Here is a 27,288-nt window from a genome sequence, read left to right on the forward strand (position 1 = left end):
TGTCTATAATACGACGGACTTCGGCGTTGATTTGGCAAGAAATCTATTTAATTGAAATTAGCATACAAAATGAACACACTTAGGTCTAGCAAAAGATAGAAAAGTTTTTACTATGAGCAAAAAAAAAACTTAACATTGATACCATCAGTCTTTTACAGAAACTGCACCTGCAAGCATTTGTCGTTTAGAGCTTTAGGTCGACCCTGCTGCAGTGTCCAGGTGAGTGCGTTTAATTGCAGACGCAGTACTAAGAATTGAAGTATAAAAGATTTTTCGAAATTCCTCATATATAAAAAAAAAATAACATAGAAACATGTTATCTGTTTTACTACAAATATCGCAATGCGAATGAGGCAGAAACAGCAACTTTGGATATAACCAAATGCCAGTGATCTAATAGTATGTCGAGTATGAATCTTGAATGTCAAACACATGGGTTCAGCTTCGTATACGTTTCATTATTTATTATATTATTTTTGTTAGACTAGTTGAAGTTTTATTAAAACTTCAAAAAGTGTAAAGTTCAAACTTGTGTAGCTATTCAAGTGCCTGAATGGTGACTGCATTTTGTATAAAGGGTCTGTAAACTATAATATAAACTGAACTTTAATATTATCACTAATTCTTTTCGTGGTACGAATTCGAACACGCGTGCCTCTAACTGTTCTGCTTTTAAGGCAGGTAACCGATAGGCCCACAATTGCAAAGAATATTTTCGTTGTTGTGTAGGACTATGTTTTTACTAATGTACTCTTGTATTCTATATGAAGGAGTATATAATCAAAGCCAATTAGAAAAAGAGCGGATTCGTAAAATAAATGGCATTATTTGCATCCTCCAGAATTACGTATGCGTGTGTGCCTTTTAACTGGTGGTTACAATACATTGCACAGTGTAACGTTATCATTATAGGCAGGGTAAATCCTTTAAAAGGACACATAGGCCAATTAGCTTGAATGCCCAGATACACCTAGACGAACGATTTAAACAGGGTCTCGTTTGTGCTACGATAATAAATTCAAATGATATTATCACTCTAGAAAATACTTTGTGCTATGAGGGGTCAGGTTTCGGTTTTAATTAGATGCTCTCATTCTGCTGACATCATAGGTTTCTGATCACCCTCCATCGCGTGGCGCCCCGGCGAAATATACGCAGTTCCTGCCATATAATAACATAAACGCATCAGTCAGGTAAACTACTACGTGACTACTTGCTGGAGAAAGGTGGTAGCCATGTCTCTTGGCGTTAATTTCCACTTGGATGAGATGTCATGGCCTAAATCGCTTTATGAACTTAATCAGTTTCACCCGACTGTCACAGCCTATAAAAATCCGCTCCAACCGAAATCGGGAGACTGAACACATTTCGAAACCTTTTCTCTGCAGCAACACAAACAGTTCTGCTTTGAGCTTTAACTTCCTTTTACGCTAATAACAGCTTATAATGGCATGAAACTTAGATGAGTGTTCATTATAGTAATGGAACTAGCTAGCTCAGCGAAAAATTTATCAGCGATTCAACATTATATATATTCAAATTCTACTGGCTTGTGCAATTTAAATGATTCACCATATATGCGTTGATATAACAGGAAGTACAAGCCCTACTTGAACATGAGTCGATTGCTGTCCTTACCTACTAATTGAAATTTTACGAAAATTCCAATTAGACGTTTCAAGGAAAATTTAGCTTGCCGTATTTTGCGAAATGAGTATATCATTCAGACAGTAAACACTTCGGCTTTGAGTTGGACTAAATAAACGTATGTTTACTATTAGCGTCTGTCCAAAGTTTCGTGTAGCGTTATTTCGAAATTCAGATAGATAGAATATGATTCTGTTTCGAAATTCAGAAACGTCTACTCGATAAATACAGTTAATCCAATTAAGCCTATCCATCCTGAATAGAAAGCCGCTGTATATCATGTAACGTTTTGCAGTGTTAATAATAATAAGCTAGTTCTACCAGTGCAGAGCCAATAGTAGGCTGAGGTAGTATATTTCGATTCGGAGATTTTCTGGGGCTTTTTAAAGTATCTATGCGAAGCTATCTGTCCCATAAATGAAATCGGGAATTTTTATAGACGGAGTCGTCCAGCGCGAATGAAAAGTAACAAAAATTGTAATGTAACATATAGTGTAGCAATGAATAATAATGTCGCTGACGGATACACGGGTACAGTTTAGCTTCTATGAGTTGCCGTCAGCTCATTCTAAGGATTACTGCCATTATTTATTTCGAAAACGTACTGAACGGTCTTAGTTAAACTGGTTTGTCTCATATGAGTTACATTTTGCAGAATACAGTTTGATATCCAATTAACCGTGTGCTGGCTAATCGCAGAAAGAACGACTAGAAACTATTTGATCTATTTTCTGACGGGCCTTCTGTAATGTCAGGCCGATAAATTAACATATGTATATATAAATTAACCAGTTATCACAACGATGGCAAAACGATCTCAAAAGCCAACATCCCAAGGGATTGTACAGTGATTCGGGAAACAATGTTTATTTCAAGCTTTCCAGAGAACTTTGTGCAGTGTACTTATACACTGTGGAAATATCGCAATTGTTTTCCCAGTTTTCAGGTATGACTACAGATAAATTATTACATGGAGTAAAAAGGCAAACTTAAATAACTTAAATGATTGTAACATGAACGAGAGTGGCTCGAGAATCTCCTTGGCTTGAAGCATGTCTTCATTTCTCTCTAGCGGCGTTACCTTTTAATCACAGTTAATTAAACCCGATCTAGACAAATTGTCTCTGCGAACTATGTGTGTTATTCCCCTAATATGCCGCTTGTTGTCACTAGACGAATTTTAATATTTTTAATTGTGGAGAAAATTTATATGCGGGACCTACTTCGCCAAATGAGCCACTTTGCGTCAGAAAATCGGTTCTATTCGAACGCATTAAAAGTGTCCACAGCGCGTAAACGCTATTCAGATATCGGCCGCATTTTTTCTCACTTTCTGCTATCTTCCCATCTTGGGCTTCTGCAGGTGCTTCAACCCCAGCACGCCTGCTGTCCGTTCGTTCATCCACTCGAACCGCTGTTCACCCCGTTAGGCATCGGTCCGTTGCGATGCTTAATTCGACAGCGTCTGACACCTTAATAATCTGTTTTTCTTTGTAGACTTCACCTTCATTCAAGAACTTAGGTGATGTGTTCCAACCATGTAAGCATAACTTTATAACAAAACTAATCGGCGAGATGAATCTGCAATCGGTTCTTAACACAGTTTGCTGCTGGTGTGGATAACGCTTTGACCGGATCAAGCAGTGTCCGTTTGTGTTCGAATCACAGCTGACAGAACATAGAGCTATTCTACGAAATACGCACACCGGACACGCGTTTGCGTTTACTTAGATATTCATGCAAATTTATTATATTTTAGATACGTCGGTATTTAGGCTGAAACATTGAATTTAGGAAAAACGCACGAAGCAAGAACGACTCATAATGGTGTTGTGGTAAAATCTGATAGTGATAATTGAAATTGGACAGCTGTGCAAAGTAAATATGTTTCTAGAATAATTGCAGCGGGAGATGTGAAGGACTTGATAAAGGATACGAGTATTATCGCTGAAATTGATCCAGTTGGTAAGATCATTTGCTCCGATAGCGCTACCCTCCCGAATGTTGAGAAGCATGGGCGCTCTCTTTTTGATAAGTACCAGCGGAACACAGCTAACTAAGCTGTTGCTACAAGTTCGATAATAACTTCACGGGTAGAAAAGTTCGTTCGAAGACGGGGTTTGCGGTGGGTGAGGGCTTTTTTGTCCTAATATGATAAGGCTTAGAACATTCGCAGCTTTTGTTGAAGAATTTTTTTCTGTAAAATGACATGATATATAGTTGCGTTATCGATTCCGCTTCTGTAAGTTTAAAAGAATTTTTTTTTAAACATCTTCAGCTGTTACATCTACGTGTAACCTCCATTTTGTAACACTTAGATTCCTATCTATATCGAATCCCTAAAAAAAGTGATCTGAATTAGACCCTTTTCTCGATCTTTATGACCGATTCGTAGGATCTGGAACCTTGCAAACCTGGGAACCTTTGTAACTGAACGAACTAGTCCGAAGTGTTTAATATTTGCGTTTAATGTCAAAGAGTTTGCTGGAGTCTATCACTGATTGGGATAGAATAAAGGCATTAAAACACCATAACTCAAAGGGCTTTAAGTCAAAAATGATACTTTAAATACGCCTAATAGACACAACGTAGCTGATCTCTTCGTCTATAAATGATATTCTCAAAAAAGCATACTTAGAAATAATCATGTGCGGAAGACAGACGTTTGAATAAGCAATCTAAATCAACCTTCATTAGTGTAACCTCTAAATCCCAACCTCTGTCGACTAGCGACAAAATACATGTGACCACTATTTTTTTTTTTATTAATTAGGTATTTGAGAAATATTTGACAATTTTTGAATAGTTTAATAATCCAAACAAGAAAAAATTATAATTATTGATAATAATGAGATGGCCTCTTCGAACATTGACAGGTATTATTTTTAAGAAAAGACGTTTTATCTTACCGAAGCTTTATAGAATTGTTACCGGTTCGTTCCGCCAATATGATGCTGTTAATTTTATTAAATAATTTCTCTTTCTTCTAAGTGGTTGAGCCTCTGCGACGAAGATTTTTTTGCAGTGGCACACATTCGAGTGAGTTCTGACCCTGTAAACTATCTGCTTATTGACTGTACCTAGGCTAACCGTTGCCGTCCATTGCGGTGAATGGGCAAAAACTCAGCCAACGAGGTGAGATCATAGTTTCCTAAAGTTTCCTTTATCTGTACGAATAGATATTTTGCTATAGACCAGTTAATCTTCCTCGTACAATTCTGTTCAGCTAGATTTAGAGCGCTTGAAAAGCCCGTAAAGTAAGGGTTGTCTTTGCCATTCGACCTTCCATTTCATAAGCTAGCTTTCAGGCGCAGCCTTGGGCAAGAATCAGTGCGTCGCGCGATTTGAGACAGCAAAGTAGTCTACTTAATGTTATGTTATCAAACGGCCTAATGTCGATTGGTGAAATAAAACTCCTGTCTTTTTTTTCTTTTTTTTTTTTTATAAATGAATACGATCGGGTACTTATTACACACGCCATACTGTGTTGATTCAGAAAATTAAACTCAACGCCTGACGTTTACCGTTTTGCAACTGAGTACCTTATAAGACTTGAGTATGCCACATGTTCGTCTGATACGAAAAGCGACATGCGGACCAAATAAGCATTGGGTAAACGATAAGATTGCCAACAAAAACCCTTGGACTACACTGCCTGCCCTAAAATAGATGCATTATATTAGATTCGATTTGAAAGTAATGGCCAGTTTTGCATTGCATTTACTCCGCTTGTTGCAAGCTGTAATATAGAAGCTCCTCTTTCTTAGGCTTCGATCTCAACAGTAGGTTCTAACACTTGGATAAACAAGATTGTGCGACCGAAAAACATAAATACGAAAAGGAACGACTTTTAAGGACACATAGGACTCATTGCTGCCCTTTGTTAACAGAGGTTCCAGCGATACCCAGCGGTTTATGATATTCTCAGAAAAATATGTGTTTAGATTACTAAATCTGAGGCAAGACAATGGTAATCATTAAAGGAAAATAAGGAAGTGGAATAATAGTAATAATTAATTGTGCTACATTCTGGCTTACGGTTCTTATGTTTCCCTTATATTCAGCCTACTATTATATACGTTGCCCTATATCTATGTTGAAGTAAAAAAGTATGTATTGTTATTATTATTGTTGTTTATCTTAAAAAGAAAAAAGGTCATATTTTTCGTATATAAATACTGTTACACCTGCGCAATTGTGGTAGATGCCTACGATAGCACCAACCCGAATGAATCGCAATGATTAGCGTTCATAATTGAACTTGAGACGGGTTTATTGAGAATCTTTGTAAATGGACTCTTCGAAAGGACTCGAAAGACTTACTCACATACTTATTTGCTGCGGTTGTTTTTACCATTGAAACAAACCGTTAATTTTTCATATCAGCCCCACAAATATTAACACCATCATTACTAAATAACACTTTTGGTAACAAAAAGTTACTGAATTTAGTTAATTTGCTGTTGAAAAAATCGTGGCCTTATATTTGAACGGACAGAAGTTCTCATCCGGAAGTATCACATAGATCGAATTCAATTCGACTGTGAGACACAATAAGACTAAGAACAGCCAGCCAGGTAAAAAAGATCATATTATTTTAGCAGATCTACATATATATATGTATATATATATACTTTTTTGGAGGCGAGAATAATAGCCTAGCCTTCCAGCTGGTGGTTTAAAAATTCGACTTAAAAATACTATTTTCAACCAAAAACGCGCGCCACTGCATACCGTTAACACTTACATTCAAAGTAGATATACTAAAATTTTAAACACCCAAGCAATGGGTAATAGTATATCGATAGACGCAACAAAAAATAGAAACAAACACTCGTTGTTATAGGCTGTTTTTCACCTGACGGCATCAAATATATATGACTTTTTTCAACATGCGTTAAAATTACCACACGCAGATCACGTCAAATCACGATCGAACAGTTCGATCTAGCAATGTGTTTACATCGCTACGGTATATTCCAGTTTGTAACCTAGGTTGTATGAATAACAGTAACCTAAATTGGTTCGATAATATTGGCATTATTCGATATTAGGTAGATAGATAGATAGAGGGCATTCTGTACATTCGCTATGAGGGAGAAACGAAGGGTGTCAAGGCTATTGTTCAGGCTGTTCAGACAGATCGAGCGAACAAATATTCCTATTGAGCTCTCTCTAACCATCATGTCATGGGTTAGCTATTACCTTTTCTATATTCGCTAGTAACTCTGCGCTGGAGAAAAAATGCAAAAGACAAAACTTTGGGAAAACTCAGACCGCATTATAGTAGCAGTATGACTTAGTTTCGGCCTTACGAGACGTCTCCAGTTGATAGATTCGCTTCTCATCTACAAGCAGACAAATATACGTCACTGGTTATCGCATTTCTGTGTAACTCCAATCTCGATCGGTGAAAATATAATGCTGATTTTAAACGTGTTCCAAGTTTAAATTGGACGCACGTTTCATTCGAAAGCCTGGGATATCGACCTCGTCTTTTCGCTCTTAGACACTAAGAAACAACTTAATTGAATGTGGCTTGTCTTTTTCTTGTTTAACTATAATACATACTCGCATAACGTGTCATCATGTGGGAACTCTTGTTCGGACACGAGTGCCTCCAGTTTCTTGACGCAAGTTGTTACTGCCTCCGAATTACAGTCGATTGCGGCTGTTAACGACGCGCTTGCGAAACGGATCACACCTTCAGGTAGAAAAAGATGAAAAAAAAGGCGTAAGAGACTGAAACACATGCAGTGAGGTACATCAGACCCTGTTTTTGTTAGCTTGAAAAATATGGCGTTTTAATGTTAATTAAAAGACAACAGTGTATGAAATGGATAGCCGTAAACATTGTTTGAATGTTCTTTAACCATTTCGAAACTGAATGCTCATACACTAACTCAATAAATCCATTTAGATTTAGAGAAAAGCTAGGTAGTAGTAACTATGGAATCACGTCGAACAGCTCCATAAAGCCATCTATATATCTAATTGTGTTAGTGCATCATGCTTCTTGTTCAACGATACTTATCATTGCTACACCTGGAGTATATAAAGTTCATTTAATTGCTGAAGTGCTTAAATGAATTGCTAGTTGGTAAGAAGTAGAGCACAACGAAAAGCTAAATACGGGTCTTTCAGCCAAAGACCTTCCCAGAATATTACAAACAGAAATCGCTGTTTTCTATACGTTACGTTCCTACGGCAGAACCCATTGTTGTCAGTGTTCGTTTCTTTTTTTTTGCCTTGTTGACCAGAACCATTCGATCACATACCGTAAGTACATATAAAGGACCTTTTCTCAAGTATATTTATATAATTCCGCCTTCTTGCTTACCAGAGCCCTGTCGAATTAGAAAATAAAAGCGTTTTTGCTGTGATATACCTCGACTAACCAAGGCATAGGGCAAAATTAAGGAAATGATTAGCATCGAAAACAGTAAAAACACGTGCGCATACTCAAGCAATAATTGGTGATTAAGGTTAGACAGCCTTTGAATGAGAACCTGTACGTCGTGCAATAGCTCAGCCCTGGACTGAATCCAAAGGCAGTTTCATACTTATCGATCGATTGCTGACCAGACCATTTCCGTAGCTGGTCTTTATTGAAGCAATTACTTGGTTCTACTATTGGTAAAAAAATTGCCGCTGATACAGTATGTTACATCCAAACCCAAATGACGAAAAAGAAATTATCTACGATTTATCTGGAAGACAAATCTATAGCATCACCTAATAATGAGAATTTTAGCGCTTTTACGAGCATTTAATTGCTCTAAAGACGTTATGTATAGCATCGTCACATATGGACATCATTAGTGAAGTACTACAGTGGGTAAATCGGTGGCTATGGCTGCTCGGCTGATGGTAGACAGAATTGATAAAATGAATTCGGTTTTCTCGAGTTCCAGGTAATGACAGGACCTGCCGTGTCGTATTTTGTATATTCGATCATCTTATGTTCATGTTCAATTCATTCTAAACAACAATTAGACGTTTATCATTGATTGCACTAACTAGGAGTGGTAGGAAATGCGGGTAATTTGTCGTGGGAGCAGCCATCATTACATTTGGCTATTCCAACGTACTTTTACTCAAGGCTTGACGTAGTAGTCCTTAACGATAATCGTTGTATACAAATTTGATAGAGCACGGTTCAATTTAGTGAAAACAATAATCTTTGAGAAGAAGATCGTTACGGGCCAGACGATCGAATCATCCGATCATATGTTAGAATTGGTGTAAATTATGAGTCTGCTATTCAGACATAATTTAAGATTATGGGTTGAATAATAAATTGACAAAAGTCCTTATCAATACCAGACTACCTTTATTTATCATACTGTTTCCCAGCTACTCAACAGGAACGGAAAGCTTCATTCTCATCCAATTTGTCCTTTCTGCAGGCACTTTACTGTCGTATTCGTTTACTGCACCGAAAAAGATGTAGATGAATAGCCCTCATCACAAATGTTTTTTTATTTGTTATCTAAGTTTATTCGCCGTACAAACAGCAAGAAATACGACTAAAACAGCAGTGAACCCGAACCAATGAAAAGTAAAGTCTTCGGCGTATTTCTACCGGCATTTCGCATACACATTATTTATTTTTAAAAAATACCCACGGTGCTATCGGCTGCTTGTGGAGCCTGACGCTGCCTCTCAGTCTCGATAACCAGGGGTACGTGTCGATAGAGAATTGAGACATCACCGCCCTTGGTCTGGTGCAGTGTATTCTAGAGGGCTATATTTCTCGTGCGCCCGACACGGTGCATAATGATTAACGGCAAGCGATGCAATTGTGCTTTAGTTTTCTATGGAATTATACTGATTCACCATGGGCGGCAGCGGCTTCAGCGTCAGGTCATATCATGCCCGCATACAAAAAGACCACGTTGTATAACTGCAACAGCTTGCCAGACCCGGATCAACGTACGGGTCTGTACACCAGCAGTCTTGGTGGCGCGCGTAGTAAATGTTGTACCATGCATCATTCCGTCACGACAGTGGCAAGAAGAAGCAGTCAGGTGGAGATGAAAGTGTCAAGCTAAACAGTGGATAGCCGACCACTAATAACGAAGCGAAACACGGCCATCCGTCGACCGCTGCAGCGACTAACCATTTAGCATCGTTAAGTCCTGCGATGAATAACCCATAAACCAGGACCAGTGACAATATCGATAAAAACAACGGTGAATCCCACCGGCGTAGCCGTAATAATAACAGTAGTACTGCGAAAAATTCTGGCTTTTGCGTTTTGTCATGAACATTTTTTCGTCAATTAATAGAACAACACTGGAATTAGTCCACTATTGTAATTTAGTGCGTTTGATTCTCAGAGAAGGTATATAGGTTATGAGTATCTCTTCAAATTTCTTTTTTATACAGTCAGCAGTTTTTGTATACTGTCCGCATGAAAAAAGACATCGGATTAAATGAAAAGCTAATATAGCAATACACATAACTGCAGCTTAAGCACCCTTGAAGAAATAAGGTTATCATAGCATCTAGTCTTTCCTATATGTTATTTGTATCGTTTCGCTAGTGCTTTTTGCTTGCTTTGATACTGCTATTGTAGACAGACATTTCTAGTAATGGAAGGATACCTGACGGCGGATTTTTGAAACTTTCTCGTTTAAAAAATGATTTAATTTTGTCATTTAAAATCAGAATAACTATAGTTTTCCAGAAAACCTGTACATGTAGATTTCATTATGTTGGAGTCCTAGTAAAGCTTAAACTCGATGTTTAGATCGATATATGCCAACTGTTTATTTATAGAAAGGCTTACGTGGCAGATTAACACAACCAACTATGTATTTGTCAAAAGTATTGTACTTTACCGCTGCCATGCATGGCTACACGTTCGATCGAGCCGAAACAAATATGTCAGGAATCAATAGTTGTTTGGCCTACAGACACCTTTTTGCAACCTTCTTGAATTATTTTGTCCATGTACAATACCGTATGTCGATAAGAAATACTAGATTCTTGCCTAGCACATGATCCCTAATCATATGCTCGACATATTACTATACGTGGGTTTATACTGATTTTAGATCATGGAGAAATGAGTAGAAGAAGTAGTCCTAACAAATAAGAATATCTGTACTTGACATCAATGTAATCTAAGATAGTTTACAATTACGGTGCCTGTAAATGTTTTTGAGTTATAAAAGTTAACCACCTTATAAAGAGCACATCATAGTACAGGCAGCTTGTACATATATATATATGCTGATCGTCATTCTAGTAATTAATTCTTTGTTCGTTGGCCAGCCATCAGCGCAGCCGTGTTTGACAAAACTAAATAAAGTTGGGTCAAACGAGTTTCATATCGTATTTTTGCGATATCAAAATGTCTTTAATCACATCATCACAATGGCAGGTCGAACACCCTGGGGTAGTTACGGTGTGTAAAAACTACTAATCGGTGTGAAACTGACAAATCTTCTCACGGAAGTTGCCTCTTTAAACCACCGCGAAGGTGGCTATTCGGTAAGTAGAATAGAAGGTATTATCATATTTTAGTTTTATGTTCAATGTTGACTCAGGCTAAGATACGGTCTGATTAGGCCTAGTAAGGCGAATACTAGATAAGGATTGACACAACGAGGAAGCTATGTTCCGTTTCCGTAATCGAGCGCGCGTTTTATCAACAAATAAACGCTATTAAATAACACACTATATATTGCACAGAATAGAAATAATAACAGAACAATGTTAGTACATCACAAGCTCATTTGTACAGATGAATGAATGAATACTATTACGGTCAAAAGAACCCTTAGCCGAAAATTAAATAAGAAAACAGTCTATGCTCGGTATCAATTCAATAGGTCGTAACAGTTACAAGCCAGTAGAAAACATAGCTTGGAGCAGTTTTATTATGATGAAATATTCTATTTTACGTAATAGATGAATGCCTCAAGCATCTGCTTATTTTTGCAAGATTGCTCTGATGTTAATAAGTACCTATGCTGCAATACATGACGTACACGGTAAATAAAGCATCCGGTAATTATATGTTCATGATTTTTTACTTTCATATGTTTATGTATTATATTTACGTTTACATAACTAATTATCAACCATATATATATATATCTGTTTGCAGTCTGAATTTAAAATGCTAAAAGGGGTCGGCAAACAAAAATCACCTATTTTTTTTACGTGTTAGTTTTATGTTCTTAATTATTCGCAATGCTACAAGATACCCCTCGCTACTGCTCTTGCATAAATCTGCATTTTTTCAATTGTGTTAGCCTTACTAATACAACTTCCACTTAAACTCTGCTTAAATTTCGTGGACGACAATTTCCTAACTGATATAAATACATATAAACGGTCAATGGTCAACAAATAAATCTGGAACGTTTCAGAGCTCTCATCCACTGTTCTCCGTGTCACGTATCGGTCAAATCGATTGTCTACATTTTATATGTATGCGGTAGCAAAGGCTATCAGTAAAAGCTTTTTTTGCTATTTATTTTCTTATTTTTGTCAGCTGTTAACATATGATGACGAATGATATATCAGTGTACCTGTCTAATGAAGTTAACAAGTTGCTACTTGACAATGGAAAATAGGAGCTATTTGCCTTAAGCCTCTGTTCTCGCTAAAGTTAGGCCTAATTTAATGTACATGTGTACGACTCAAACAACCTCTGGCGGACTTAGAATGGGACTGACCTGATGTTTTAGGACCTAATCAATACTAGTTTCTTGAACGGATATCAACGTTAGTTTAGTTTTAGAGGCAAAATCGTTGATATTACATGTATGAAAGTCCGATCGCGAGATTCACAATCATTTTGTGGTCCTTCGTTCTCTGTAGCAATTTGGCCGACAAAAATATTCCGAAAGGTTTTCAAATACAAGCGCACTTCACTAAGCTGTACTTGTGAACTGCATATACTTTTATTTCGTCATCTTTGTGCAACTAATATTTAATCATTGCACATATGTCGTGAGCAAAATAAATAGTTAGCTTAAACAAAGACCTATTCAGCGTAATGTTTTAGCTAAACGCTCCGCACAATCAACAATCTGTCGTGTCAAAAACACTTTGTCTATAGGCGGGCACAAATTTTCCACAGCTGAGCAAATGGCTTTCATGTACGGCCATATAAATGATCCCACATGTTATTACGGAAGACTTTTGAACTTCAGGAGTGAAGAGACAGCGAGGACTTAGAGTCTGGTACACTGAAGACAGATACTATTAATCATTTGATCACAACCCGAAATGGTCATTTGGGTTGATTGCGGTTTGCCACGAAAGAAAGGACATGCGTTACACTAAATGAGGTGGTGCGACGCGCTCATTATAATTACCTCCAATGTCTGATTGAAGTACCTTAAGTGCATCACGTAATATCCCTCATCACGGTCTTGTCAGTAGCTAATAAATAAATGAACAGCTTAGAATATAATGATAGATATGTACAAGACGCTGAGTGGCCCGTTCCTAAACAACACGCTGTGCACCCTATAATAAGGGATTATTACAAATACGTTTGGCATAATGCTAAAAGGCAGTGATGTTCTTCAGAGCCTGGACGAAGTGCAGTAGAGCATTGGTATTACCAGACCTAGTCAATGTAATCAATGTACTAGCATCACACATAACCTTTAAGTGTGTCCCGTAAACTTGATGCTTTAAAGTTAATTTGTTGACGTCTTTTAGCAGGCGGGCAAGTTTAGATTTTGTGTGCCGTGGAAGTTATAATTAAGATGGCCAGAAATAGAGCTTCTAGAAGAAAATAAAGAAAAAAAAACATAATTAACCATTTACCTATGCTGATTTTCCGACATTGTGTAGCGTCATGTTCTCACAACGACCATTGGTATCCTACAGATGTCGAAACAGAAGCATACCTTAGGCACTGGCGTTTCCTTTACTTACAATCGTTCGTAAAACTCAATAGTCGAACCTTGAGAGAATTGCAATTTCTTTTTCGACAGCTGCATAATATAGTCAGCACCGTAAATTGTTGGATAATTTATTCGCGAACAGACAAACACCTTCGAGGTCGTCTAGTTGAACATTGCTGCCATAATAACACCAGATTAATAAACGCTAACAAAATTTAACGATAGGATAGATTGTACAAACAGCGGTAAATGCGTTACTTTTAAAAATTTCAAGAAGTCTGTTAACGATTTTTTTAATTGATGTAGATGTTCCTACCTTTTCTTTTATTTGCTGATTCGTGTCACTGAAGTGATGTGCCAAAGATCATGGGGGACGCCACCAGTTGCGTTTTATGCAAAGCAAGTGGGTACCAAGCCCGCATGCTAACCAGAAGATAGACAAAAAACAAAAAAAAATTAGACAGATATATCGGAGTATAACGAAAAATTTTGTGGTAAATATGGCCGTTTATTGATAGCCAAGAAAAGATATGTTTCTTATCTTTTGTCCCGATTTATCTTTAAGCTCCTCACGACGTGTTGTATGTAATACTTGAGAATTTTTTTCCCTCAAAATAACTTCTGGATCTGTTTCCTGTGTTCGAGATTGGTCAGTACATCTGTGTCTTCCTATTCCATTTCTTCACCACGACCAACTAAAAATCAGTCGAATTCGGTAATCTGAACAGATAAGAATGATATCTGTCACCTTTCCTAGGTAAAACAGCAGAAAACTGAGTTGACTGGTGAATGACCAGCTAAAAATAAGGGGTACCAAGAGACAGAAAAGGAAACAAAAGAGTGTCTATAGCGGATATGTCTTTATCGTTGTGGCCTTTTGGTCACTGGTAGCGGGGGACACCGCAAAACAATCGACGTTTTAGTAACAGAAATATGTAACCTTTCTATCATTTGAACTTCAAGCTGAACTGTACATTTTGTGAATCTACATAGAATGCCTATTTATATAACCTATTTTCTTGCCTACACTGCTGCCGCCGCAACGTAACATACGTAACCGTTCGTCTGATTAACCTTCGAAAAACAGTAATTTGTTATAATAGTTACATAGCTGCCGTTGAAAGATAACCGCCTATGTTAGGATTTATGCTTGCTTCTGATTTGCGTCAATGTCGCTTAGTTGAAATATATATATATATATAATATGTATATATAATAATAATAGTATATATAAGGTTCAGGTGATCTATTCGATTTCGATGCCTAGATAGATGCTTACAATTTTTTCTCTCTAAAAGGGAACGCTTCAGTGAACTTCGTGTAATGACAACACTGATCAGTCGTAAAATTATTCGATGACAGGTCTCAAAAGACGACGGCTAGAATCAACCAAACATATCCGGGCCTCATTGTTCAGTTTGCTACTGATTTGTAGCCAGGTTTTTGTCAGTTGAAGCGAAATGATCTGAACGTAATTTCAGTTGTCCCTCTGCTTCCACAGATTTCGGAGACACGGGATATAGGTCAATCTAATATGAAGCGGACATATACGGTTAACTTATCTTATTTCGATACCGAAGCGACAATACGTTTGTAGGGCACACAGATTACCAATCACACAGATGCTAATTTAAACGATAATAGAGCGAACGATTTTCAAAAATAGATCGCTCTAATGAGCTCTAACTTTCGCATTGATTCGCGAAAATCTTAGTTTTGTAGTAGGTGTTTACTATTGTCGTTTAGCTTGGACGCTCTATATGTCCGTGGTACAATTTTACTAAGGAACAAATATGAGGGAGCTCCCAACATCCTGTTCTAATGCATTTGATAACTCAATCAATGGCACCATATTTAGCGGTGTATTCGTTTTGCAAGTATTGTCGTCATTATTGCTATGACCTCCTTATGTTTGCCATTTATAATATCTGTTTCTTTATTACGAAGCTTTTGAAAAAATTCGATAGAATAAAGCATAACTTTTAGGCTTGGAGAAAATAAATTTTAATATTATTAATAATGATGGTAACATTAATACTAATAATCATACCGATTATAAAATATCGTCCAGAAAATTAAAGGAAATTGTTTTTTTGTTTACGAATCCCATGTGGCGATATGTTGGGCTATTCAAGAAGTCCTTTATTTAAGAAAACCGCTTGATTACACATACATAAAAAAAAAACAACACACATTCACAGCGGATTGCGCGTTATGTACGACCTTGTAAATCAAGTTTTCTCGGATGTTGTTGGCTAATCCGTACATACAGACGCAACAATTCAAACTTAGCTTAAGGTTCTCGTTATCAACTCCTGCCAAGCTTCGCTGTTATCTTAAGAAGATTCCGTCCATTTCATTAAGGGTGTATCATATTGTCTACTGCTCGGCTAAGGCTTTTACGTTAGTTTTCTCTGTAGGGAGATTGCAGGTGTAGACTCCTTCCCAACATTTTTCATCACTATTTATTAACTACGTCTGTTTGCTCATGACGCTTGGTACTGAACTCCTCAGCGGCGCATTATCTCAACACAAAACAATAAACAAAAACAATTGTAAGAACGAGTGTCTTACGCTACTGATGACTGCTGTATTGGTGACAGTATCATCAGCGGTCAAATTCGTCTTTCTATTAGTCGTACAGAGAGGGAAAAGCATCTAAGAAATAAAAAATAGACGCCCTTCCTTGGCGTAATTATCTGATCTCGTCGGCATGAGGGCGACGTTTACGTATCTACACCAGTAACGCTCGAACCTGTCCTACTTAACATTACCATCATATACTACTTTTACTAACATTCTCCAGTTGTTGTCTGAACGGTGCCCTATACAGACTGACCACGGTGAGCTTCGCACCGTCAGTTTAACCGATCTTCCGCTTCTAGGCGACGGCAAGGAAAAAGTCGGAAAAGCTGATTGCTGACGGCGATTGATCAAAAACCATAGCCGAATCAAGAGTATCTTCGTTATCGTCGCCGTTGCACCTACCATAAGCACAACGACGCTTCAGGACGATAAAGACGACACGACAGGCACAGGACTGATAAATGGGCGCATCTATGTTGCTCACTCCGGATCGGTAGTGTGACCAGCTTCCATAACAGTGCCGTATGCTTTAATATGGTAAATTGGTGGCACCAGTAAAAGCTGATCAGAGGGCGAAATGCTAGGGATGAAACAGGGCAGGCTGCAGAAAGAGACAAGGCACTCGGTCTGCCACGATGATAGGTGAAAATCGGATTTCGGAAACATCAAAAAATGCTCGTCTGAACAAAACAGCAATAACAACAACAACTACCGAAAATGAAAAGGATTCGAGCATGGAGGTTTTGCAATTCGCAGCTGGTAGATCTGAATACTACTGAGCCAACGCAGTTGCAATCACTTAATAATACTACGGTCATTATCACCGTTACATTGCTTTCAATATTGAGTTTAGCAAAGAAGCCAGCTAGCTCCATTAAAAGCTATAAGTACAACAACAAACAGAAGACGAACTTGCAGATTTCCCTATACGTAGAACGGATAAGCAGAACTAGCATTTTAAGCTCTGCGGCAACGAGCTGGGTCGAGAAAAAGGACAGGAAGAGACTGAAAAGCAGACAAGTGTTATACTGTAGAGTACTATCATTATTATTACTATGTTGGTACAATACACAGCATCGGCTCGTCAACAAGACCGCTGTTGCGGACTACTATACCTTGTTGCACTGTAGGTGGCCACAACAATAACAACAAGAACCATAAAATCGATGCAAAAATCAGCAAGTTACAAATATATACGTTACGATCGAATATAGCATTTTGCCACTGTTCTATATAAAACACCAAGGCGTTGCAAACTATCCGACCGTTCGTATGGTCCTGTTCGGCCACGCCGACAGCCAACGATAACGATAGGATAACAACTAGACCAGAATAAGCAGATATGTAGAATTATAGTTCTGATGTGTAGAAGAAAGCAATTGTAAGCTAAATGATATAGTTTTGTAGCCAATCGTCGTTCTTTCGGGTGTTCGTTTACGGTATTCAACTATTTTAACGTTATAGAAACTTAAAGGCGAGCACAGGTCCGTTCCGTGGAACTAAATAGTAGAAATGGGCCGGCGAGCAGGAAAACTAACGACGGGCCAACCCCACTGAAGTTATTTGTCTTGAAATTATACTGTGTATCATAATAGGGAGAGAGAGAGAGAGAGAGAGAGAGAGAGACGAAACGAAAGTTGCGAAATCACGATTTTTATCTAAACCGTACCAAACCGTCGTAGGGTCTAAACGGAACGCTGATGAGCCTGTTATCTGAAACGTGTTATAGAACCGACGTTAATTTTCCCTTATAGCTACTTGTAGGCAGTTGATGTATTGCGCCTAAGATGCTTCGCCTTTTGAATGTTTAGGAAAACTGCTGAAGTTGGAAAATAGAAGATGGCCCGATAAGTTTCGTCTACAAAAAATAGAATATTAACTCATTGAGTACGTTATTTGTCGCATTATAGCAACAAGTGACTCGAAATAGCGGAGCGCGAACAGTTTGAAAAGCTTTTTTAAAGCGTTCTTGTATGATAACCCCAATCGGAGTCGACTGCGATACGTGGGTAGCTTTAGCTCAGTGAAATACTTACTGGCAAATCTGGAATACTTGTTTTCCGGCCTTTTTGCAAATTTTCTTTACAGTACTGCGCCTTTGCTGGCATCACAGGCTTAAGCGAATAGAAAATATGCAAGTTGGTAAGAGCTAACTTGAAATCTACGTACACCTTGTACAAGTTACCGGTCAAATTCATTCGAGGGACTGCTTTCGAGTAAACATGTTCGTGTATTTGTGACATATGAATGTAAATGGCGGAGCTACTGTCAATGCTGTTGGATGGACTGCTGGTGGTAAATCAAACGGTTTATAGACAACTGCTAAGCGGTGTCTGGGTTTGCTGAATCGCTTTCTATAGCAGTTTTACGGTAGCAGTACGATATATAAATGTACGGGTTATTATTTTAGTTTAAGCGAAAAATGACTCTTATCAACATCGCAGTAATATCGATAGATAACTTGAAAAGCAGTGCCTCTAGGAGACATTTTATGGTCGCAGGTTTTTGGCAAGATGAGAAAGGAACTGAGACATTCAGGCACGGGGGAGCCATTAGCTTTCGTATGAGAAATGTTTGGACACAAGGTGAATGAAAAACATCATCTACATGCGCTCGGAAATACATTTTCACCAGAAACAGGCAGCTACGACTGTACGGAAGCAAGAAGCAGATCGGCTCGGTATTAGAGATCAAAAATCTAATACGATTCTATTAGAGACTACTTTGTGTTCGACCCGTTCTACGATCGTAATGTACACTTTATTAATAACTACAAGCCACTGTAACTTCCAATGATCTTATGTCGCCAGATATTCATCGATAGTTTTATCTGTCGAACCACTACTAGATGGTTACGACTTGTAAAAATGTTCAAAAAACGTTCATATATTTATAAACTGCTACAATTTGAAGTTCTACCGCGAATATGTACGCCCGAACGTCCGAGGGACCGTATCACTGCAGCACGGATATGTACGCCAGATAAAATGGAATAACTATTTTTATCATTATGTTGATAGAAGCAGCTCGGCGACACCAATCATCTGCGAATATTGCGCTAGACTGATCCTATTATACTGTCACTGAACTTACTCTTCGATGATTTAGAAGTTCTGTTTTTATCGTTGTTTGTCCTATCAAGATGTTATTCATTACCCGTGTCACAGCTACAGTATTATTCATCGACCCGTTTTGTCTCGTCGTATGGACGATAGAACTACCGGTCGCAAAGTTAAACTTAGTAGTTAGCTACTATCATCGTATGTTCAACTTTGAACAACTTATGAGCGCATATTTATGCGATTCAATTCTGTTCCTCCTGCATTCATTTTATCTATACGTTTTATGTAGATAGGAAACAGTGTTGTCTTCTATTTAATCGCGGATTTTTCACTTCAGTTCGATATCTAGTAATTTCAATATTTACAGACACTTGTTAATATTAATTTACCCCTGTTGGACTCGGCTACTTTTGCTGTAAAATTTATAATATTATATATTTAAGCGTCGAAATAAGCCCGAATATTGACGCTTGGCCATGAGCTTAAATGACTCAACCCGCTTATTCTGAAGGCTTGTCAGCCAGTGACTTATTATATATTCCAGTTTACTGCTATTGAAATCGATTGTAAATGAGCAGACCGTAATGACTTGTTGTTAATGGCTAAAGAGCATGTACGAAATTTCGTACGTTGAGATGAATGGTACATCATGGGAGCACCGCGTTTCGCCTGACGGCATTCATTCATTCATTATTTATGTAGGCATGGTTACGGGCAAATCAGCGAGCTTGGGCTCGTCCAAAGCCGTAGTACGGATAGACAAATTCGTTTGCTTAGTGGTCAGGCCAGAAGTGTCGCCTATATCATTTTCCACACGACTTCGTCGCGATCGGCAGCGTAACTAGATGAAAGCAACGGTAACAACTGTAATGTTGTCATTAGTAACAACTATCGCGCCGTTAAAACGCCTACAATATCATAACAACAACAAGTTCGAAAAAAAAAAAGGCACATTCTTCAATCGGTGTTAAGGGTCGGGCCCTTAACGTGTTTGCCTCTGAACCGGCTTCGGTGTCATGCTTTACATACGTAAATAGTACTGGGTCTAAATAAGCCTAATAACGCCACTTGAGACAATATCTATGATCATCGTCGTAGCAAGCAAGCGCGAAAATAGGATTCAAGAAAGGATAGAAGGAGAGGGGGGCCTCTGGGGACTGACGGCAAATGGGAGACGCATGAGGTTTCCCAATGTTTTGGCGGCCCTACTGTAGCTATGGTGACAATGATTCAATCTACGCAGCTTAGCCGCAGACAGGCTAACTGACCTTTGAAGCTGCCGATTCCTGCCAACTGTCTTTGCGATCAGCAAGCTCTTTACTGTTCGACTGCTGTGCTGTGTTTCTACACAAGCGTATTAATAAACAACCAGTCACCAAGAAACTGAACACTGTTGCCCATGCCGTCGTCGGTGGTTGGCTATCGGCAATGAAACGAGTGATACATTGTGTGGGGCAGGGGCTTCGAACCGAATCTGATAAATTTGCCGGCGATCCTAGCGATGGTCGCTACTAGCCACTGCTGATCTGACGTTAAGCCGGTTTCGTGCACAGCGGTTCCCTAATTCAGTCAGTATTTACGCGTAAGTCGGGCGTTGCTAGCGTAATTGCTTGAACGAATGCCATGTGCGTATGGCACACAGAGAAAGAATGAGCTACTGTATAGGGAGACTGATCTAAGCAGCCCCTGTCGTAGTTAAGACTACGATGTCTGTTTATGTAACTGTAAGGTAAGTGACGCGAAGCGTTTTCATTCGATATAACACCGACTGCTTATTATATCGAATGCAAACGTAGCGGTAATAGCTACTACAAGCATGCTACTAACAATAAGAGACCGACATTGATCGTGCATTTCGTCTTCACGATAGCCACTGATTTAATGCAAAACGCCGACGTAACGTTAGGTCTGTGGTCCTGTGTATGTGTTGTTATGACGCCAGGATGGACGCGGTTTACATACTATTGTAAAATATGTATCGAAAAACATCAACTCGGTAGACCCATCGATTCGGTGGCTCAGTTCTATAGTATAATAATTAATATGGCTGTGTTATCCGATCGTTGGTAGAGCTATATAGATCTGTCGGTTGATTACGGGGGCTAAAAAAAGATCTGAAATGTGGGGTCAACCTTGGGTGGCTTAGGCAATATCAAGAGGGATTTCTAAATAGTGGTGAAAAGAAGTTATAAACAAGAGGCTTACCTTAGTGGTTTGGACCTGGTAAAAACGTGTTATATGTAAAAACAGTAAAGGCTCCGAACAGTGATAAAATCCTACTGCAAAACAATGCCCACGATATATGTTGCCATATCTATCAGCCAGGCCATTGCTCCGCAGGTAACTTTGGATCATGCTTTCATCAAAGAGGCTATAATTTATTTAGCGTAAATACACATTCTGTCTGTAATTTATAAGATTGATTAATAAAAATGAGGTACAAATCCATTGACAAAAATGGGACAATAATTTTGAAGCTTATAATTGGCAATTCGTTATTGACGCTACGTCGTGCAACATGCTGACTGAACTCGCGAACGTGTATTTCCGTACCATAAAAATCTCAAGATTAACGTATAGGTCAGTATATAAAATAGACAAATTTTCCTAGGTATACGAATGACATAAACCCACTATTGTATACTCATAATATATAATATACAGTACGAATAGCTTCGTTTCGCGTTAGACCTTCTTCACGCTCAGGACTGAGCGCTGTTAGGTGGCCTAAGCAAGGCTAAATAATAAGTACATGATTAGTCTCACGTCTTTCCTACATTGGGTCAAGTGTTTAGGAGCGACCTAATAAGGTCAAAAAAGGACATTGCGAGGGCTTTCCAACGCCGCGTTCCCGTCAACTCCAAGAAGCCATAAGAGCTCCGACAATGTCAACTAACAAAAAAAAAAAGAGTAACTCTCATAGAACGTAAGTTAGCCAAAGAAAACGCATCGCAGTAACCTCAGTAACACGCGCAGTGGCGTTTTACTTTGCACTGACTGTTTCGCACGTGTAGGCGCAAAAATAGGAGAAATATACGCCAACCTTTATAAAACAAACGCAATCCTTGACAAGTTTTCAAAACTTAAATCAAATTCACACTCTACATAGTAAACAAGCTTTTGTTGCAGTTTGATCCCTAGCACCTGCTTCAGCTTTTGGACATGGTAGGTCGGTCGATTCTCTCCATTTTCAGGATGTGTTAGATAGCAGCATAACCTTAGTGATAAAACTTCTACGGGAATTTCGCACGTTTGTAGAAACAGTTTGAAACGGCACGTTACTCCTTCTTTCGCCTATTATTTGTGGTAGGCGCTGCAAACCTTAGGGCATGCCTTAAAAAAGTCCTGGATTAGACGAGTGACTTGAGGACTTGACTGGCGCAGACTAATCGCTAAAGTTATTCCTGTACTCGAAAAAAACTAACCCAGTTGGTATGGCTGTTACGACTGAAGCTGAAACAGTTGTTGAGCTGAAAGCAGTAACCTGTATGGCCTCATTGTGCCTACTCGGGACCTCACTTACACCTGATTTCTGAAATGAATTCAACGTCGTAGTAAAAAGGAAAGTACAGCAAAAAGTGCCGGTTTTCTCCCCAATAGTTAGCCAGAGGATCAGGGAACCTATTGTATTATTCTAAAACATAATGGGGCCATTTAATTTAACTAACGATGTGCAGTAAGGTATCTCATTATGTCAGCCCTATTTTCGGTTTTAATATTTCAGGATTCATTGGCACATTACTAGGTTGTCTTTTTAGGTGGTGCTTTAATTCAAAGCTGCAGGCGACCTTTTTTTCGGAAACAATACCTTATAGCAGTACTGAATAAAAAATATGAAATATTTGCTTATCTTTAAATTGTAAATTCCTAGTCATTGGTGAGAGCTTTCAGAAAGACTAATGACATATAATTCTATAGCAGATATACTTCGAGGAACTATTACGGATTAACGCAGGTTTCTATAGCTAAAGAAAAAAAATTCCCAAGATGTTTGCTAACCATCATAACGCGTTTTTACAGGTCCTGCGTTCGAAGTCTATGCATCAGGAAGTTGACCTATGTATCTGAATAAGCGGTTTAGGTCCACCTAAGGTTGCGTGCAAATTACATACACTTCCAGCCACGGAGTGTCAGACAGATGTTTGAACGTATGATTAGGCAACAAGCTCAACATACGAGAAAAAGAGATATAATAGTTACCCATTAAACAGGGAAGACTGGACCTGAGAGCAGGAACTACGAAATTAGCCTTGTTTGTTATGTCCTGTCGGCCTTCGGATTCGGCCGACTTGCTAAATCTTAGTTTGTTAGTAATGAAGTCCATTCAAAGTCAAGCAACGCAAAGAATGAAGCTGTGGGCGGTGCCAAATCACAGAGAACTTTGTAGTATGTTGCACTACAACTTACTGTTTATGGTTTTGTTGTTGAGATTAGGGTTTCGATAATGCGGGCCTTATAAATACCCCAGATGTCCGGGTAGGATGGCGAGTTATGCAAAAATAAAGCCTAGGATGGTTAGTGTGGTTAACTATTAAATACTATGATAAAATGTTTTGGCTATTGTATCTTCAGTTTCGTACAGTTTCGTATAACGTTTTGTAGAGTTTTGTTAATGGCCGTAACAGGGAACCTAAGAAAAAAACAATTTTTTATCGATTCGATTAGTCGTGCAGTAACTGTTTGAATCAATGCAAAAAGCAAAGTTGTGTGTTAACGATGGAGCTCGATTCTCAGTCATACTTAGTACAATAGATCTCCGTCGGGAGTATCCACGATATTATGAGAATGATTCGTCGCATCACCCAATCAGTATCGATAACAAACGGTGATTGAGAACATAAACATTGACGTCATAACGCGGGCATGTTATACTTAAAAGCTGTCATCAGCATGGAACGGAGATAAGCCAGCAGCGACATGTAACAGTCAAAAAATGTTACCATAACAATATTGTTTACTAATCCTGAAAGTGCCCCATATACCCCATACCGTGAGATGATGGTACGTAGATGTGCATTTTTCTTAAACCGCATTTATTCTTCTGCATGTTGAAAATCAACTTTTTTCTGCTTATTTGATAAGTTGAGAAATGATAATTTGCTTCACAGATCTTCTTGTTTCGAGCCATTCGTGTGTTTTGTGGACGAAATCGTTGCTTTATTTATATTTTTCCCATGTTCGCATTAACTGAATGTGAACCGGTAAACCCGAAACAGCGTTTGCGGACAGGGCGCTTTCTCAGGCAGTCGATACTCCGCTTGTAGGTCGGTCAATAAATAAAAAATAAATCGATCCCCTGTAATACTACAGCGTAGCGAAAAAATGCACTTAACTGATTACTGACGAGGTAAAAGTAACTGCTTTGTGTTACGTGCAGACTTCACAAAATGGAGATTATCAAAACTCCTTACAGGTTATTGTCGCAAGCTTTCCTTCGACATAAGCAAAATATACAACTTGACGATAAAACACTTCCATTCAAATGAGGCTTATGAAAACCTCAGAGATCACTCCGATCTGCACACAATAATGGATAGATGCCTACACGTTTTGCGCCTCAGAATGCGGCCGGTCGAAGTTTCCAGACCTAAATTCGGGCTGATGGAGCAAAGAGCATACCGAATACAACAAACAAAGCTACGCATCGAAGTCGCTTTTTTTTTTTTTTCCTTGGGTAGTAAATGCGTAGTTGTACGTGCAACAAGCGTTGTCTTTTAGAACGTGCTGAATATCACGATATGCGGGACTCACCAAAGCCATTCCGATACGAAATTTAGTCTTTCACCTTTTATTCGTTGACGGGTACATATCTCAATAGTCTGTTCCGAGATAACATTAAGAGGCAAAATGTCATCGCTCTTAGGAACATCTCGGCTGAACAGTAGCAAGAATCAGGTAGATCTCGGGCACCGTGAATGGCTGTAGATAGAAAGACAGAGTTGCTCTCATACGCGTGCGTCTTTGAAATAATAGTACTGATATTTCAATTTCATCAGTCTTCCTGGGATGGACACATGGGTATTTCCATAAAGAAACGCACTGCAGAACCACAAAGCTTTTCATATTCAATTTCTGTAAAATGTTCGTATTCCATGCTTGTGCCAGCATAGTTTATGCAGATCTTTTTTTTTTTTGTTTAGTTATTTATAATTCTCAAAAAGGTCAGGATACTTATATTAGGGAAGGAGAACTTATAGTAGTTAAAATAATATAAAAATATATACAAATTTGGAGTAGGTTTGGACATCTGCTTCGGGTCTTAATTAATTATTGTTTGCTCTGTAATTTTTTTTATAAACGCGAGGTGTTTTATCAACGAAGCTGTCACTTTTGAGCGACTCTACGAGAATTGCCAGCGGCGTTACGCTAAATAGCAATGTGACAACGGTGACCCGATCGAAGAGAAGCCCATTTCGATATTAGTTAATCAACGTAAGAGATGAGTTTGTGCTTGAAAAACCCTACCCTCTCAAGTCGGCCAAATGTTCTGTCGACAATACGATGGACAGAATTACGCTTTATGGCTGTTATGCCGAATAAGAAATAGCAGTAACAATTTCTCCGGGTGTCAACTATACGATAGGCACTGGACGTCGAAACCTCGTCTACTATTTTAGCTATTAGAACTTATACAAATAAATGATTACTTCAGAATTTCAAACAATTTAAGCGTTCAAAAAAGATCTATCTGCGTATTGGCATACAGAATCTATAATATTGAGGGCAAACGAGAAATACTCTATCTTTCAATAAAAAGCTGAGAAAGCAAAGCGTCATGAATCGAATATCTGAAAGGCACGTACATGAGGAGAATTGGATCCTTGGATCATCCGACTCTGACCCAACCAAAGGCGTTCATTCATCAAAACGCCTTCATTTTCGATAGTTCTCATTGAAATCAACCATTCCGTGTCATTTCCCTGTGTCAGAAATACGGCAGTCTACTCATCGCTAATCGTTACCGAAATGCAGTAAGTCTTATTTAAGAACAAGACTGGGTACAGAACAATTTCTTATTAGTTGTGAGTGATAGTTAAGCTTACGTAACACTCGACAAGCGTGTTTCTAGCAAAAAAAAAAGAAAAAAAAAAAAAAAGGTCAACATTTACCATTCGAGGAGATGAACATGGCGCTCATCCAGAGCAATACCGGAATCATTTTTGTAGTCCAGCACATTTTGAACAGTGAAATTTCAATAGATGTTAACACTATATAGTCTTCTTTTGCACTTGTACGATATAATCTTCACTGAGCTATCTTAATCAATGGTCAGTATTAACCGTATGCATATCTTGGCGTGCCGTGTTCAACATCGAAATACTCTCAAACATGTGAACAGATCTGCTCAACGGCATATGTACGAGCAAAAAATCAGCCTAGAGAAATTCAGAAGCATCACAGGCGTATCCGTTTAGGACTTCCTACAAGAAATCTGTTTCCATCACCACCATTGTATAGTCCTTTGGATCTCGTTTCGGGTATATACTTAAGGCACCAAACGTCCACTTAGCGAAGTCCACCTATCCCGAAATGCCGAAGTTGTTTTTGTTGTTAGACGAAGTGCAACGGTAGACCGTAATGACTCCTATAACTTGTTAAGGCTTAGATATTGTAGCAGTTGGAACCCTGGACAGAAGCCGATTCGCAGCCCTGTTTCGACGCCGAGCGGTCTATTTCTGAACACTGTGTTCGCTGGTTAGATACGGTTACACGCGTAGTGTAATGCATATTGAAAGAGGCGGGGAAAGAACGTGTCGTGAAGACCTTGTAGCGAGCGGCCGCGACGCGTCACTGACCAGGAGAGGGCTGTTTGCCGCTTCACGCTCTTGTTACTGACAAGAATCGGGTGTTTAAATATCTCTAAATTATTATTGTTACACGTGTATGAATGAAGAGTTTCTGTTGAGTTGCTTTTATATATGCATACACTGTTGTGTGATAATAAAAAAGTGACAAAAAGAAAAAATACAACTGAGCTCCCATTAGATGCGCTTCTTCAAAAGAATTTTTTTTTTGAGGACCCAGCTGGTGGGTCGTCCTTAAAAACTTCTTATTATTAGACTTCTTCTTCGAGGACGTACGGAAGACAAAATTAATACATACATGGGATGACA

General features: G+C 38.6%; 1 protein-coding gene and 1 long non-coding RNA gene across 13 annotated transcripts in view; one reads left to right on the top strand and one right to left on the bottom strand.

Moving 5' to 3' along the window:
• Positions 1-24,791, top strand: part of LOC111270807 (uncharacterized) — a 36,354-nt gene extending 11,563 nt beyond the window's left edge. For 10 of the 12 annotated variants that reach the window (XR_015315087.1, XR_015315086.1, XR_015315081.1 and 7 more), the window contains 2 exons: positions 149-219; positions 1,111-1,458. This is a non-coding gene — a long non-coding RNA (uncharacterized LOC111270807). Of the gene's footprint in view, positions 1-148; positions 220-1,110; positions 1,459-3,010; positions 4,783-8,561; positions 11,149-23,194 lie in introns of those variants that run through there. The other 2 variants (XR_015315082.1, XR_015315091.1) reach the window with 2 other exon arrangements.
• Positions 1-26,889, bottom strand: part of LOC111270806 (uncharacterized) — a 39,302-nt gene extending 12,413 nt beyond the window's left edge. The window contains exons 1-2 of the mRNA XM_022851222.2: positions 26,284-26,889; positions 7,219-7,351 (exon numbers count right to left, since the gene is read on the bottom strand). Of these exons, the coding sequence (XP_022706957.1) occupies positions 7,219-7,351; positions 26,284-26,350 (200 nt within the window). The 5' untranslated portion in view covers positions 26,351-26,889. The remainder of the gene's footprint in view (positions 1-7,218; positions 7,352-26,283) is intronic.
• Between the last annotated feature and the right edge of the window lie 399 nt (positions 26,890-27,288).

The sequence above is a fragment of the Varroa jacobsoni genome, unplaced genomic scaffold (assembly GCF_002532875.2).
Source record: "Varroa jacobsoni isolate VJ856 unplaced genomic scaffold, vjacob_1.0 contig00125, whole genome shotgun sequence".
Classification (NCBI taxonomy): domain Eukaryota; kingdom Metazoa; phylum Arthropoda; class Arachnida; order Mesostigmata; family Varroidae; genus Varroa; species Varroa jacobsoni.